This window comes from Mustela erminea, chromosome 20 (genome assembly GCF_009829155.1).
Source record: "Mustela erminea isolate mMusErm1 chromosome 20, mMusErm1.Pri, whole genome shotgun sequence".
Classification (NCBI taxonomy): Eukaryota; Metazoa; Chordata; class Mammalia; order Carnivora; family Mustelidae; genus Mustela; species Mustela erminea.
The window spans coordinates 33,865,246-33,881,676 of NC_045633.1; the positions used below are offsets into that span (position 1 = coordinate 33,865,246).

Sequence of the window (16,431 nt, forward strand, 5' to 3'; positions counted from 1 at the left end):
CCTGTGGCATTCAGCCAACGCCTCCTCCTTGTAGGGGCATCCAGAGTCCCCATTTCCCCCCGCCCCATTGAATTCTGTGCTTTCTTGGGTCCCTGCATGGACCGCACCTCCCATTCCACATGGAGGCTTTCCCGGGGCTCTGCTCTTGGTCTTCTCTCTTCCCCGACACTGATCATAACCAAGGAGGTGGGACGAGGATGCCAAGGAGACTTTGATGTTGGGGAAGTTCTTTGTGCTGGCTTTTGCTGTTGTTGTTTTGGTAAATGGCATAAGAGATTCCTCAGGGCACAACAGAAAGGGTTGGGAGGTCAGCAGACCACATGTTGGTTTTGTTTTTCCTGGACTTGATGCAAACCTTCTCTGTTTTCATGGTCTTCTGCTTATCATCTCGACCTGTTGTGCTCTCTCCATGCTTTTGACCTCTGTCGTGTTTCTGTTATCCATCAAATACAGCATTTTAGATTTTATTTATTTATTTGACAGACAGAGATCACAAGCAGGCAGAGAGGCAGACAGAGAGAGAGGAAGGGAAGCAGGCTCCCCGCCGAGCAGAGAGTACCATGCGGGGCTCGATCCCAGGACCCTGAGATCATGACCTGAGCCGAAGGCAGCCGCTTAGCCATCTGAGCCACCCAGGCGTCCCGTGAGTTCTGTTTCTTAGACGAGCCCTTCGCTTCTCTCTGTCACGTTCAGCTCATCTGCAAAAGGCGATTACACTCCTAGCGCAGAGTGCGGACATCTGAAATACGGACGGGAAAGCCCTTTGGTCGAGCCAAAGGTACCCACCTGCATTAGGCACCGCAGTCCCCTGAGAGCCCCAGGACTCCGATTAGCGCCAGGCACACGGGTGAAAGGATTTCTTACACCGGTCGTTCCCAAGGTCAGCCGCTCGTACTTGAGCGTCTGCCCCGTGCCAGGTGCTGTTCCGGAGGCCGGGATTCAGCTGCGAACAAGAGACGAGAAAGCCGTGGCCTCATCCGCCGTCATGGTCCAAGAACAAGTCCCAAGAGCCCTAACTCCCCATTCTTTCTGGCATTGACTCTAGACTTTTTAAAAATACAGCAAGAAATTCTGCTGGAGACCTTGTATTTTAAGGCGGTGTCTCCAGCTTTGAGGAGAAAAGTGATTTTAAAGTGAAGAATGAGGAATGGGCCGGGTATTTGGCAAGTCAAACAGCTTGAAACTTCATGAGGGGAGCTGTTTCGGGGGGTTTCTGTGTGAAGGGAGGAGAAAGAAGATTCTAGATATTTGCACCCCCAATACTGATGCCCCCCCCCCCCCCCCGTGGTGCTTCCGTGGCCTCCATGCCTCTTCCTGTAGGAGCTCGCAGCGGGGGAGACTGTCCCCAGGCTCTGTGCAACACCAGATCTAACTGGGAACAATGCCAGGTGATACCTTGTCCCCACTTGGTCCCCATGGGGAGAGAGAAGTCTGCTTATCTGGTGTAGGAACTGGGCTCTGCTCCCCAGGATCTCCAAGGTGGCCCAAGAGCTCATGGTCACAGAGCACACATCCCGGGCACTGAAATCAATCATCCCAGTTAATCTGTCCACAAGCCTTGGTCATCTCCAGAAGACAGGCTCAGAGAGGGAAAGGCCCTCATCTAGGTCACACAGCTATGCATGGTCTAAGGTAGAATCCTTGCTCTTACCAGGAGGCTAGTGGAACCAGATCCTAGGGGCCGGGCAAGGAGAGGAACAGCAAGGTTGATGGGGTAGGAACTGGCAAGAGACCCTATGAAACAGATCCTGTTAGATCCATATGGACAGGTTTATTTTTTATTGGTAAACTTGGCAATAAAGGGAACTTTCTGCAGCCCAGAAAATGTCATGGGCATTCGCAGCTTACTAACTACTGTCTCGTGTTATTTTTCATTTGATCCTTAACGACAAACTCTTGTGAGAGGGATGATTTTATACCCATTTTATGAAAAGAGAAACAGAGGCTCACAGAGAGTGCAATGCCTTCGGTTGCACTTTGAGTGTGGGTGCGGGGGTCTGATGGTTGTAGGAATGGCCTTATTAATCAAGTGCTTCATTGCCAGTGGGGTTCTGAGAACAGAGGTGACCCCTGCCCAGGGGAGGAGCAGAATTCCCCAGCTTCCTGAGGTCACGGCTGGTTTTTCCTAAACCTTTATTACTCAAATCACCGATTCTAGCAAATGCAAATGACATAGATGTTATTTAGCATGAAATAAGCTTTGCCTCCTTACTGTCACCGTTTATTTAAAGTGGTCACTTCTAGTATTTAGCAATGGCAGAATTTTCCCTATGTATATGCTTTAAGAGCCTCACCTGAAGTTTGGAAGAGCTGGTCCTGAACTGGGCTTGGAACGAGACCAGGTTCCTGCCCTCAAAGGGTCAGCCTGCCCAAGGAGTCCCACCGGAGCTAGAGATGTGCACGAAATGCTGTGGGGAGCCTAACCCTTCACAGATGAGGTGGTGTGTGTGTGTGTGTGTGTGTGTGTGTGCGCACGCGCGCGTGTGTGTGTGTCTGCTAGGGAGAGAGAAATACAAAGGATGGAGGCAGCTCATGCAAAGGCCCTGTGGCAGGAGCGATGTGGGGTGAGGCTGGGGTGGGTGGCAGGCCCTTGAGAGTCACCCCCGCCACCCTGAAAGCTGTGGGTGGGGAGTTTTAAGGAGGGGGTGGCCTGCCTGTGTTTCTGAATGATCCCTGAGGTGGCTGGCAGGGAGTGTGGGGGAGAGGAGACAGCTCCCCCCAGCATGTTGCCACCCAAGACTGAGATACCATGACAGAAGTGGACCGTAGTTCCGAGGTCCCTGCTGGGGCCTGCTGGGTGCTCAGCCTTGGAGGACTTCAGAGAAGGAGCAGCCCTTGAAGGGGGCAAACAGGTGAGACACAGTAGGGTTTCACTCTTGAAACCCACTACCTGACTTGGTCCAGGTACACAGGGCTGGCAGGCAGTGAGGACCATGGGAATTCTGACTCTGATCCTGGTGCCCCCCTGCCCCGCAAGGGTCCTGCTGAGTCTGCTTGGAACACCTATGTCTGTCACTTGCTGAAAGAGTGTGTCCCCAGCCTCCTACACCTTCTGCCGCCCACCCCAACCCCTCCTTGGTGTTCCCTGGACACCTGCAGCCTCTTCTCAAGCAGGTAATCGCTACATCATCTCGGAATGATGTGAGGGGTAAGACCTTGATTTATGTGTCTCAGTAGTCACAGCACAGCCTGGTGTCACGTCCACAGCAGACACTCAGTAAAGCCTTACTGGATGGAAGGAGGAGGGAGCGGTCGATAAAGTCTGGGTTAACGTAAAGGGGTAATCGAGGACAGAACGAGCAGCCCGGGAAGCAGGGGGCTGTTGGGGAAGGGCAGGCCAAGGGTGGCCCATGCAAAGAAGGGTGACCGTTGACAGAGGCAGATCCTAGAAGGGTCTGGATCTGATTTGGGGAGTAACCAGAGAAACGGAACATTATAGATATAGATATATTGCTATCAGTGTGTGTGTGTGTGTGTGTGTGTGTGTGTGTGTGTGTGTGTGTCACACCCACATATATATGGAGAGAGAGACGGTGGGAGGGAGAGGGACAGAGAGAGAGAAGGAAATCCCGATTTATTATAAGAAATTGGCTCATGCTGGCATCTGTAAGCTGGAGACCCTAGGAAAGGCAGTAGTGCAACTCAGTCTGAGTGGGAAAGCCTGAGAACCAGGGGAGCCAGTGGTGCAAATCCCAGTCCAGCGGGGAGGAGAAGACCAGTGTCCCGGCTCAACAGTCAGGCTGAAAAAAAGAACAGAATTCTCCTGGCCTTCCCCTTTGTGTTCTGTTCAGGCCCTCAACATTGGACAGTGTCTGCCCACATCACAGAGGGCCGCCTTCTTTACTCTGTCCACCAAGTTAAAGGCCAATCACATCCACAGACACCTCCAGAAATCACGGTTCGTCAGATCTCCGGATACCCTGTGACCCAGTCAAGGTGAGACCTAGATTAGCCGTCATACAAGGACAGTTCATTCCAGAGTCAACTAATAGTACCAGGCACCTGCTGGAAGCCACGCTGTGGGCTTCCTGTTCCGTCAGTCCCCAACCCCCTCAGGAGTGCTTATTGCCCTGTTTGCAGGAGGAGAAACTGAGTCACAGCATCCACATCTAAACAGAGGCAAAACCTCTTGGACGCCCGTCCTTGGCAGGCATTAGGCTGTGAATACAGATTTCTCTGTTTGCTCTTTCCCACCTCAGGCCTTCTGAGGCTTTTATCTTCGTGCTCTACCCTACCCCGTGGGGGGTGTGTGTGTGTATGTGTGTGTGTACGTATATATGTATATGCATGTTTATGCATATTTTTAGAGAGAGAGAATGAGAGCAAGGGGGAAGGGGCAGAGGGAGAGGGAGAGAATCTTAAGCAGGTTCCACACCCAGCATGGAGCCAGATGTGGGGCTGGATCTCAGGACACGGAGATCACAACCTGAGCCTAAATCAGGAGTCAGATGCTTAACTGACTGAGCCGCCCAGGTGCCCCTGCCCCGAGTGTAATTCTAAGCGATCATTGTTACCGACAGTGAGAATGATCATGTGCGGCTTTCACAGAAGTGATCGCGGACTCTCATGTAACACGGGGTATGCCAGGCAATCTTCTAAGTGTTCCGTGTGCATTGACCAGCTTCCCTCTGTAGATGGGGGAAACTGAGGCCCCGAGAGGTTGAGTGACTTGCCCCACGCCACACCTAACCGGGGTTCCAAGCCCAGACAGAGTCTCATCTGACCTCCACAGTGACCTGCCCTAGGCCATCTAACAAGAAAAAGCTGGAGGTTGAACTTGGGGATTCGGATTGAAAAGCCTCTCCTCGGTCAGGCTCCGGACTCTGCCTCCAGAATCCTGGGAGATATTTGCCAGGAGGGGGTGTCCTTGCAGACCCTCCCATGCTCCCACCCACCTGCTCCCAGGTGCCCCCAGCCCCGTCCTCCTATGAGAGCAGCTGCCTCCTGCCCAATGGTTTTTGTGCAGAGCCCATGTCCTGGCTCTTATAAAGAAATGCGTGGAATGAATAAGCATCTAAAAATAACTCGGCATCGATTCTTTTGGAGGGGGGCGGCGGAGGACTGTGTTTTCCTTTCTCTCCCCTCCTCTCCCTCCCTCTTCCCCCAAGGCCCATAAATTGCTGCTGGTTAACAGCTGAGCCAGGCTGGCTTCCTGTAAGGCTGTAATAACATGGAATTTGCCCGGCTGCCGCCGCCTCCAGCACAGAAGGGCCAGCCCGCGGTCACTACAGACATCTCTGGGTTGCTCCCTCTGGCCCTGATCTATGGCTCTGGGACACGTCTTTGCTCATTAGATACCTGGGCAGAGACGGATTCCTGGACTTGTCCTCCTGGGGAGGGGCAAGCGAGAGAGGCTGACAACTTCTGGGCTGGCCCGTTTGAGGGTGCCCGAAATTGCTGCCTCCAGGCAGGAGCCGGGCAGGCAGGGGCAGAGTGCCCTGGCAGCCCCATCCTCCTGAGTAGAGGTTTCCAGGCCAGTCTGCTGACTCAGGGACTTGGCTGAGTGGCTCGCATCTGTCTCGGTGTCTTCAGTGGGCCCCCTCAACCCGCCAGCCACCGTAGCCTGCCTGGAGACGCTGTAAAAAATCTAGCAGATCTTTGCTGCCCGGGAATCCACCTGCTAAAAGTGGCATCCTGAGGCCAGGCCATTACCTTGCAGGATAGAAGTCCGTTCCGGGCAGTGTGCTAGGCTTCTCTGCATTGCTCAGCCTGTCTCCTGTCCTGATGGGCACGAGAGACTCTGCAGGGACTGCAGGAGCCGTTCCCCCGCCCAGCCTCTGACGCACACCGGGTCCTCACCCTGAGCTCGCTCAGTCCTGCTGGAGCTCCAGGGTCCACGCTTGGCTCTGAGTACACGGCGGCTGTCTGCCTTTCTGCTGCGTGCATGTGAGCCTGTGTTCTAGCTGGGGCTCCCTCTTCCTTCCCTGTGTATCTGCTCAGGGAGATAGCCCTGACTCTGATGGGTCCAGAACACAGCTGGCTTCTTCCTCTCTCCACTCTTGGTCCCCCTCCCACGTGCGGTCAGCCTGCTGTCCTGTCCTCCTGCAGGGGCCGTGCCTGATCATCCCCAGCCTCCAGGCTCCCTTCCGGGCTCTGTCCACACACTGCCTTTCTAGAACACCCCCACCTCGGGCGTGGGGAAGTACCTGTCTGCCAGACAGCAGGGGCCTGGAGCAGCTTGGCACTGCCCGGCCCATCTCGTCCCCCTGAAATGCCTGAAAACTCCGAGGACCCTTCTGGTTTCATCCGTTTGAAACTGCTGGCTGCCCACTGGCGTGCCCGTGACATGTACCTGTTCCTCTGGAGAGAAGCCCCTTTCTGGGATGGCTGAGGCCGTGCAGCAGCTGGAGCCCTAAAGGGAGCCACTGGTAGGCAGGACTAGAAAGAAAATTCTAGATTTTGAGATCTGTGGGTGATAAAACCTGGACTAAGCCACAGGGGTTCATGTACACTTTGTGTCATAGTGAGAGGGGCACCCTAGACCTCTGGCTCTTCTACTTAGGAGAACCCTGGCCCTTCCCCTGCCTGCCCAGGAGGGTACATTTTCCAGGCACTTTCTGTGGTGGGCGGCACTCCCAAGCTCCTGAGTGTGTCCCTTGGCCCTGGAGGGGGCCTGGTGAGTGCAGAGCTCTGCCAGCATTAAGTGACCATTCATGCCTCATCTCATTACTCATTTATGCCGCAGATCCCCCGGGGCAGCCCTGACATCCCCAGCTGGTGCCTGGAGACTGCCCTGGGGGAGACACCTCCCAGCCGGTGGAGGGGCTCCACTGGCCTTAGTCCTAGAAGGCTTATGGACTGTCCTGACAGGCAGTGGACTGTGATCTGAGCTTTGCCATGCCTAAGGAGTTTGCTCTGGGAAGGTGGGCCGTGGATACAGAGTCAGCAGTAGACGACCTGCCGTGGTCATGTCCCTGGGACCTTGGAAAGTCACCAGCCTCTCTGTAGCTCAGCATCCACGTTGGGGAGGAAAAGACAGGACAAGGCAGAGCATCTGGTCTGGTGCCTGGCACATTTCGGGTGAGTTCCATGGTCCTGAGTACCCTGTGATGGGCAGAGCGCCGCACAGATGCTTCTGAGGTTTAATGCAGCCTCGAGCCCGCACTCCCTGAGATCCCGCTTTAGTAACGAGGGCTTTACTGAGTGGCTGCGGGGAGGCCAGGCCCTTGCAGGGATCTGGTGGCTCCGTGCCTGCTCAGCGCTCCTCATGGGGCTTTATGAAGCTTACCACCCAGGCTCCCCGTTTGGGCCACCTTGTGAAGACCAACACAAGGGGTTCCTGGAAAATGCATTTTGCGCACTGATCGCAAATAGCTAAGATTCTGTATAAAATTAGAGGTGTGCTCCGAGTGCTCAAGGCTTACCAGTGGTTCCAGGTGAAAGGTTTGGGCAGGAACCTGTTGAAATGGAAGCTGACCTTCAGCATCCCTGGAGGAGGTGGGGGTTTGAGTCTCTGCATGGCCGTTCACTCCCCTTTCCAGCACTTTCTTAACCCATGGGTCCCCACCTGCATTCTCTCCTGGTCTTCGACTTCGTCTCATCCCCCTGTGGCTCTGGGATTTTTCCCAGCCGTGCTCTCAAATCTCAGTCATTGCTTACAGCTCCCCCCCCCCCCCCCACCAAGTTGCAGTCATGCCCCTTCCGCCTGGTGCCTTACCGTCAGTATGTATTGGAACCGTAGTTTCAGAAATTGGAATACCTGGGACCATGCGAGGTGTCTCTAATATATAGGCCTGTTCTGTGTGTTGATGGCGAAATCCGTCCAGGGGAAATGTTGATACGACTTTAAGGAGTCATTTCTGGGAGCCCCCCCCCCCCCATATACCCACAGCGGAGACACCTGGAACATAGCAGCACGCAGGTGCAGGTGCGGAGAGGGGGGACAGGGACTGGGGGCCAAGAGGCAGCAGGCAGGCCCCACATTTGAATGACAGGTGCCCAGTGCCCTACTCTGGGAATTTAGGGCAAGTCACTTTGCGGAAGGCAGGGGAATTCGCTGTACTCACAGCTGAGTCACAAGGCTTTGGGATGAAGAAAAGCCTGTAAATAAAAACACATACTAATAATCGCATAGTTTAAACTGCCTGCCCATCCTGGTGAGGGCAGATATCCTATGAGCAGGGCAGGGCCAGGGATTGGGGACGCCCAGGGGTGGGGGACGCCCAGGGGCGGGGCTCCCTGTGGAATTCTCTGCCCACCTTCTGCCCTGGCCCCCCTGCCTGTTAGCTGTGGCACCCTGGGGAAGCCGCCTGACCTCTCTGGGCCTCCCTCTCTTCCGTGTAAAGTAAGGACAATAGCAGAACACTTCGTATCCAGGGTTGTTTAGGGACTAAAGAAACAGTACGTACAAAGTGCTTGCCGTCACGCCTCGCACGTTAAGAACTCAGTAGTGTTCTCTGTGGTTACATTTATTCTCCACACGACACACTCCCCCCCCACCAACCACCCACAGCGCCCACCTGCCGACTTGTCACCCGAGACTCTACCTTCAGATACTTAGATCCACTCTAGACCTAGGAATGCTTGTGTTTAAGGATTTTTTTTTTTTCTTTTTCAAGTTGTACGTGTGGTTATATCCCCTCATAGAGAGGCAGTGGAGGGCTTTTCCCACTGGAGTCAGGGTGACGCATTGACAAGGCCACATTCCGCTCAAGGAGACCCAGGTGGGGGCCGCCTAGGTGGCTCAGTCATTAAGCATCTGCCTTGGGCTCAGGTCATGATCCCAGCGTCCTGGGATTGAGTCTGACATCAGGCTCCCTGCTGGGGGCAGGGCAGCTTCTCCCTCTCCCACTCGCCCTGCTTGTGTTCCCTCTCTCACTGTGTCTCTCTCTGTCAAATAATTAAATTTTTTTTAAAGATTTTACTCATTTATTTGACAGAGATCACAAGTCGGCAGAGAGGCAGGCAGAGAGAGAGGGGGAGGCAGGCTCCGTGCTGAGCAGAGAGCCTGATGTGGGGCCCGATCCCAGGACAGGGAGATCATGACCTGAGCTGAAGGCAGAGGCTTTAACCCACTGAGCCACCCAGGCGCCCCAAATAATTAAAATCTTAAAAAAAAAAAAAAGGAGACCCGGGTGGGAGCCCTGGCAGTGGAGCCACCAGGCCGGAAGTCCCGCTGGGTCACCCGCTCTGACCGAGGCTCACTTGCCGCAGCTCCCAGGGGAGGAGGAGTGGGAACCACTGAGCTGTTGGCCGAGGCTGGTGTCCTTTCTGCTCAGCAGGGGTAGCTCAGGAACTGCAGTGCCTTATTTTTTTTTTCCCGTGGAAACCTCTTTATTTATTCTCCTTTTAATCAGGATGACTACTGATACCCTTGGCTTTTTATCCTTTTCTTCTTTTGACTTAAGCATTAAAAAAAATCCAGAACTTTTTAGGAACTAGGCGCCAAGTAAATGGAGGGAATGACTGTTTGGGGACGAGCTGGGGCCAGCCTCCCCCTGCCCTGCGGGCCTTCTATGCACCAGACTGCTTAATCTCACACCAATCCTGGAAGGTATCTGTAAACCCTGTTTTTCAGGTAAGAAAACAAACATTCAGAGAGATTAGGGAAATTACCCATATCCATAGCCAGAATTCAGCCCGAGGCCTGTCTGACTCCAGAGTCTACATTTCCTTCAGTAATATCCACTGTTATGCAAATAATAGGTTTTTTTTTTTTAAGATTTTATTTATTTGACAGAGAGAGAGAGATCACAAGTAGGCAGAGAGGCAGGCAGAGAGAGATGGGGAAGCAGGCTCTCTGCTGAGCAGAGAGCCCGATGTGGGGCCCCAATCCCAGGACCCTGAGATCATGACCCGAGCCAAAGGCAGAGGCTTAACCCACTGAGCCACCCAGGCGCCCCTATGCAAATAATAGTATGTCAGGACATCCCCCTTATAAAATACTGAAACACCATCCGCAAAGCTAATGAACCTTTGGACCCCCCCTCCCCGTCTCAGTGCCTTCCTCTGGGATCAGTGGCCGACTGTCTCTGCAAAGCCTCACCTGCAAGACAGGTGTTGTCGTAACACCTGTTCCATCTGCCTTGCCGGATGGTTTAAAGGATCCGACGGAGAAGGGACAAAAAGGCATTCTCTGAACGTCGCCGCCCTCTGCAGCTGCTGCACAGTAACAGACGTTCTCGGAGGCTCTTTTGGAGGGAAGATTGTTTGATTGAAACCTCATTCCTGGGAATCCCGCCCTGGGATTCGCAGCCCGAGGCCTGGAAGTGTGGTACGGATTTGTAGGGCTGGGCTGCAGAACCGCGGCTGCCCAGTAGGTGTCACCCTCGACCAGGACTCATCCGCCGCACCTTTGGGGGCCCGCGTGGTACTTTTTATTGTTTAAGGTGAAGCCGTGATATGGGAATTGAAAGTCTGGCGAGAGGCAGGGCGGGACGAAAGGCCAGTGAGGCCCAGTCCCTGCCCGAGGAAGCTCACATGGGGAGCACGGAGAGCCCAGGGGAGGGACCGTCCCTTCCCAGGATGATTCAGGCTATGCACAGGGGCTGTCCGTTGTAGGGCGGGTGACCAGCTGTGCCTGGATGGGTCAGGGATGGCATCACAGAGACGGTGACATCTGAGATGGGTCCTGAAGGACGCGAGCAAGAATCTTCTAAGCTGAGAACAGGGAAGGGCATTCCAGCAGCGTCCTGAGCTCCTGCGAGCAGTTCGATGGGCCAGGACCTAACTGATGGGCGGGGCGGAGGAGGAGGAGGAGCGTATACGGACTAGAATGGAGATGGAGCCCGATTAGTAGGGACCCTGAGTGCCAAATGACCTATGGAGAGGTTTGCTCCCCCCACATCTAAGCTGCGGTTAGATGTGTGGAAGAGGTAGCGGAGTGGAAGAGCCTGGAGGCAGGGAGGCCAGTTAGGAGGCTGCTGTTGCCCAGTGCGGGAGCCGTCAGGTATGGGAAGGGAAGACCCAGACTGGAAGCTGTTTGCAGGAAAGCATCGCATGGATGTCGAATCCAGATAGATGGTGGGGGGGGGGGGTTGTCAATGGAGGATCAAGGCTGACTTCGAAGTTTCTAGCTTACACAGCAAAGTGTGAGGCAGAACCACCAAGGAGACAGAAAATGGGAAAACAGAGGGAAAGAAGAATATATCTTTAGACTCCTTGAGTGTGAGATGCTTGGGAGACTGAGGCCCCTCCCACTCCCTATCCTTGCCCCCGGGGTAGAGGTGCTGAGTCAGCAGCTGGATGCGGTGGCCTGGGAGCTGGTGGAGACAGAACAGAGTCCACTGAGGGTCCCGGCATTCTTCTGAACCCGCGGTTTCCTCCCTCTTTCCCTTCCTTCCTTTCTTTAAAGGTTTTGTTTATTTATTTGAAAGAGAAGATGGGGAGAGAGAGCACAGGGCGAAAAAGGGAAGCAGGCTCCCCGCTGCGCAGAGAGCCTGATGTGGGGCTCGATCCCAGGACCCTGAGATCATGACCGGAGCTGAAGGCAGACGCTTAACTGACTGAGCCACCCAGGCGCCCCTCTCTTTTGGTCCAGTTTACTCAAAAGAGGCTCCCCCAGCCTGAGCCAGTGGCCCATAGCCTCACGGGGTGCCTCATGGCACAGCCACTCTGGAAGGGGGGGATCCCCAGGCAGGGCCTTCCTCCTCACCTCCCCTCCAAGTCTGAACCTGTCTGCCCGAGACCAGTGAGAGGAAAGGCAGGCCCCCAAAGGTGTTTGTGTGCTGGGTGGGCCTGGCAGGGGGATGGCCAGGGCGGAGCAGCTCAGCTTCTTTAAAGATGCTGTTTCCTCCTTCCCTGTGTGCATGTGTGTATTTGTGCATATACATGTTTGCATGTGGGTACCTGCTTATTTGCCAGCTGCCCGCCCCCCCGCCCCTGCACCCAGGTTCAGGAGAACCCGCCTGCTTCCTGGCTGGCCTCTGCTGTCACATGAGCAGTCCGCGGGGAGGAAGTCCGTGGGGAGGGCAGCCCCAAGACGTCCATGACACCAGCCCTCACTGACCTTTGGGCAACATATTAGTTTCCTGTGTTTGCTGTGATAAGTGATCAGACATTCGGTGGCTAAAACAACATCAGCTTATTTCCTCCCAGTCCTGGAGGCCCCGAAGTCTGATACTAGTATTCCTCGGCCAAAATCAAAGTGTTGACAGGGCCATCCTCCTTCTAGAAGCTCTAGGGGGATATCTGTTCCTTGCCTGCACGAGCTTCCGGCCGCAGCCAGCATTTGTAAGCTTGTAGCCGTCTCACTCCGGCCTCTGGTATGTTGCCTTATCCCTTCTGAGTGTCACGTCTGCCTGTTATAAGGACACACGTGATTGCATCTGGGGTCCACCCAGATAATCCAGGGTCATCATCCCAGTTCAGAATCCTAAACCGAATCATATGTGTATATTCTTTCCCACAGACCAGAGTATTTAGAGGCTCCAGGGATTAGCACGTTTTACCTTCGGGGGCCATCATTCAGCCTGTTATGGGTGACGTTTGAGACATTTCTTTCGTTTGACCCTATGGCCTGTGTGCAGTGTGAGGCAGGGGTCCCGATCCCCATTTTAATGAGAAAATGGGCTTTGCCGGCTTGGGTGCCAAGATCTGTACCAGGAGACCTTGATCTGTTGATCAACCCCAGGCCTAACGGTTTGTAATATTTTTTAAACACATGAAATCTTACTTATTTACTTATTTTTGGGAGAGGAGATCTTGGTACATTTAATCAGGCAGCAAATAACCTGGCCCTCATTTACCTTGGGGGTCGGTGCTGGCCGGTGAGGATGTGCTGGCGTGCTTCCTTCCTGCCTCTTGGGGACATGAGTCAGGAGAAGGGGCTGTGGGAGGCCATCCCACTGGAGCAGACCAGGGCCACCTCCGGAGTTCCCCGCGTGGGGTACAGTGCTGCGAGAGCTGGGCTTGCCGGGGGCAGCCCTGGGACAGAGCAGGTCACACTCAGGGTTGGACAGACAGAGAGACCCGGGCCAAGAGATCGCTTAGCTGATGCTGAGAGCCCTGTAACTGGGCTCCAAAGCCGGGAAATGAAAATAACCACCACAGTGAAAGCCCCATACATTCCTGTCCTTCTATTTTTATGTCTTTTATATCATGCTGTTCTCACATCCCCCTAGGAGGCAGGCAGAGCAACATTTCCCATTTCATAGACTGAGAACTCAGACTGGAAGGGGAGGGGGCCTTCCTAGTCCGCCCAGCAGGCCCTGGGGCCTGATGGGGGACTGACTTGTCTAGTGTTACCTTCCTGGCCCTTTGGTGTGTGGCCAGAAGGCCAGGGCTGTGGATGGGTCCCATCACCTGTTGACCGCAAAGGGTTGCTCTCTGATGGCCTGGGAAGCTCTTTTTGGCTTGGGCTGCACCATCTTTACTCAGGATTCCCCTGACCCCAGTCCCTGTGAGGTGTGTGACCTGGGACAAATCACTCCCCTGCTCTGGGCCTCAGTTTCCTCATCTACATCTGGGTAAAGCAGGGTCGGTGTTAGTGGCCTCCGGTCCCTGAGGACTTGGCGTGAGCCCCAAACCTCCCTGCTCAATAGAGCATTTGAGGCAGCTCGCCTTGAAACCCTAGGCTTGGATGTCCAGGCTTTTCCTGCAGAGAGTGCCCAGGAAGAGCATTTGCCCGGAGCCCTTTTCGGCCACCAGCTGTGTCTCGGGCAGAGAGGAGTGTGGGCCTCCCACTTCTCTAAGGGCAGACGAGCAAGGAGTGGAAGGGTCGGGGATTCTGGCTGGAGAGAAGGCGCTGCGTTCAGGACACTCCGTATCGAGGAGCCAATTTCCCTCGGCCCCGGAAGGGCTGGCTCCGGCTCCCAGGCGCGGGGCACCGAGCCTTCCGGGGGTACCTGTTCCACTTCCTGCTGCGCGCCCGGCTGTTTGCAGACCCCAGACTCATCCGGGCGTCCCCTCCGGATTAGCCGCAGGAGGCAAACCACCGGCTCTGAATCCCGCCTTTGTGCAGGGAAGCCAAGCGGGGAGGGGCCGAGCGGACCCCCTGCCCCCACTGGAATGTCGGCTCCCGCGCCCCCGCCGCGCTCCTTCGCGGCCGCCTCCCCGCTCACTTCCTGAGTCCCACCGATCCCACCACCCCAACGCGCACCCGCGCGCGCGCGCGCCCAAACACACTCACGCTCCGGCACACACTTCCCGGCGGGCCCGGCGGCCTCGCTCCCCGCTCGGCGATCCCGGCCGCGGGGCTCCGGGAGAAGCGACCTTTTGTTATTCAAATCACACCCTCGCCGCGCGCCCGGGCCGCAGGCTGCGGCGGCCCCGGGAATCCGTCCGCTCCCGCGTCCCCGCGCCCCCGCGCCCCCGCGCCCCCGACCGCGGCGCCTCCAGCGGGTCGCGGGACTCCCCGGCCCCCCTGGGGGCTCGGCCGCGCCGTCCGCCCGCGGAGCCGCGCCTCCCCCCCCCCCGGTGCGCGCTGCGGCTCCGCGCTCGGCCCCCTCCCCCTCCCCGCCTCCCCTCCCCCTTCCCTTCCTTTCTCCGGTCCAGCCTCGGTCCTGCCGCCGCCGCCGCCGCCGCCGCCGCCGCCTTCCCCAGTCCGCGGGGGCCCTGCCGGCCGCCCTGCCCGCAGCATGGCACCATCCGGGCGGAATTAGCCGGGAGCAGCATTTGGGGGAAGCGGGATCTCCAGGGGTGGGGGGTTGCCCTGCAGCCTCGGTCATGGATGTGAGCAAGATGGTAAGTGGAGAGCAGGGGCTCTGCCCTGGAGCCTCCCCTGGTCCCCGTCCTCCTCCACCCCCTTCCCTCTCTCCCTCCCAGTCGGCTTGATCCATTGAAAGTTTCTGGATTGTTGATCCTGCTCGTCGGCCCCAACTCCAGGCGTGCTGGAGGAGGGAGCCCGGCCAGGATTGTGGAGGCGGCTGGCCGGCAGGGATGGGGTTCCCGGTTTCCCGCCGCGCTGCCACCAGGGCTGCCCGGGAGAGCTCACTAGACCCCGGCGAGAGGGCTGTTGAGTTCTCCTCTCAAACTGGGAAATCAGCCTGGCAGCTGGAGGGCCGGGCTGCGGGAAGGGGGCTTGTCCTACCCACTGTAGGGCCCCCTGCTTGTGTACCTGTTTAAGATTTGTGGGAAGATTTTTGGACTGAGCCGGTGGGCAGGGTGGGGGCACAGGTGGGTGACCTGAAGGGTAGTGGGGAGGAGCTGGGACTTGAACCCTCTTAGAAGATGGGGGACAGGAATGGAATCCTTGGCATGGACGGGGGATAGTCTAGATGGACCACTTGTAAACCCCAGGGGCTTTGGCCTGAGGACCCGCAAACACCTTTGCCTCTTAAGCTTCAGACTCCCTAGAGGGACTGATCCCTCTGTTAGGGCAGTTCTATACCGCCGCACCCCCAGGAGCACAGTAGGAGCTGAATACATTGTTCATTGATTGATTGGGGAACAGCCCTCCAGAGGTAACAGGATGTGATTCAGGGGTCTCTGAGCACTCGGGGCAGCAGGTTTTCCCGGAGGTCCCAAGTGGCTCCCCCTCAGAGTGGAGATTTAAGGGTGTCTGTGACGTCCCTTGGTAGTCAGGCAGCCTGACCCTGGCTTTAGACCAGAGTGCCCCCCACCCCCTGCAATCCCCAGGCTTACAACATTTGAGGGCTTGTGTGTCAGGCTGGAGAGGTATCTGGTGATGGATGGTCTCTGCTGGTGTGTCTTTGTGTCTGGGGAAAAAAGAGGTCTGGGTCTGCCTGTTCCTTGGGGAAGAGAAGGTACTGGAATTTCAGTTCATCTTATGTAGAACTAGGCTTGTTTCCCCCAGAGAGGGCATTTTGAAGTTACCATTTCTATGGAGAAGGCAGGTGAGCTCCTGGCCCTGCCAGGCCTTTGGCATTCTGTCTTGGGTAGGGGACAGTGGGATGGGGAGCAGGGGATAGGTGAGAACCGACCCTTCTGTGTCAGGAAAGCAGGCTCATTCTGCGCGCTGCCCTGGGGCTGGGAGCTGAATGCGAGTGTCGCCGGCTCCCATCCTCATATGAAGACATGTAGCCGTCCATGGCTGGGCAGCGCACAGAAGCTAGTCTGCCATCCCCTGTGTGCATACCATGAGAGCCTATACTTTCTTTGGGCAACATTAGAACTACCTTTCACAGAAAATCCTGGTTGCAGCTGTGATGGTGGGGAGGTGGAAAGCTGAGTCGCAGCCAGGTTTTCTGGAGATGGGACCAGGATCACCTGCCCGGCACGGTGGACCTGAAGCTCTAACCCAGTGGCCAGCGAGCCACATCACCCCCAGCTTCCTTCTGGCTCTGAGCTGAGATTCCTTCCACAGCCTTATGAGGACCAGCTTACAGAGTTGTGTGTCTTCAGAGCTTTAGGTCCCCTCTAACTCTACCGCCTCTGTCCATCCCTCTGCTCATGAACTCAACAGAATTTATTTGATACCTGTCATTTCAATAGCAAGTGCTATGTGAGGGACACGGAAACCTAATCTGTGGCCTTCCTACTCCTCTGGGCCCTTAGCATCTGGGTGGAGGGGTCCAGAGAGAGGCAGCCCAA

The 16,431-nt window shown here is 56.0% G+C and overlaps 1 protein-coding gene and 1 long non-coding RNA gene across 4 annotated transcripts in view; one reads left to right on the forward strand and one right to left on the reverse strand.

Moving 5' to 3' along the window:
* HIP1 (huntingtin interacting protein 1) overlaps positions 1 to 16,431 on the forward strand; it is a 137,350-nt gene that overhangs the window by 44,613 nt on the left and 76,306 nt on the right. Inside the window, exon 1 of one of the 2 annotated variants that reach the window (XM_032327017.1) lies at positions 14,444 to 14,622. The exons of the other annotated variant lie outside the window; for it this stretch is intronic. Coding sequence (XP_032182908.1) covers positions 14,605 to 14,622 — 18 coding nt within the window. The 5' untranslated portion in view covers positions 14,444 to 14,604. Of the gene's footprint in view, positions 1 to 14,443; positions 14,623 to 16,431 lie in introns of those variants that run through there. 2 annotated transcript variants of the gene reach the window in all.
* LOC116580606 lies at positions 579 to 11,326 on the reverse strand. Of its 2 annotated transcripts, XR_004281729.1 has the most exons (4): positions 9,986 to 11,326; positions 4,515 to 8,040; positions 787 to 943; positions 579 to 698 (listed from the first exon to the last, which is right to left on the reverse strand). It is a non-coding gene; the product is annotated as an uncharacterized LOC116580606 (long non-coding RNA). The 2 variants fall into 2 exon arrangements; XR_004281728.1 differs by having other exon boundaries at positions 579 to 943.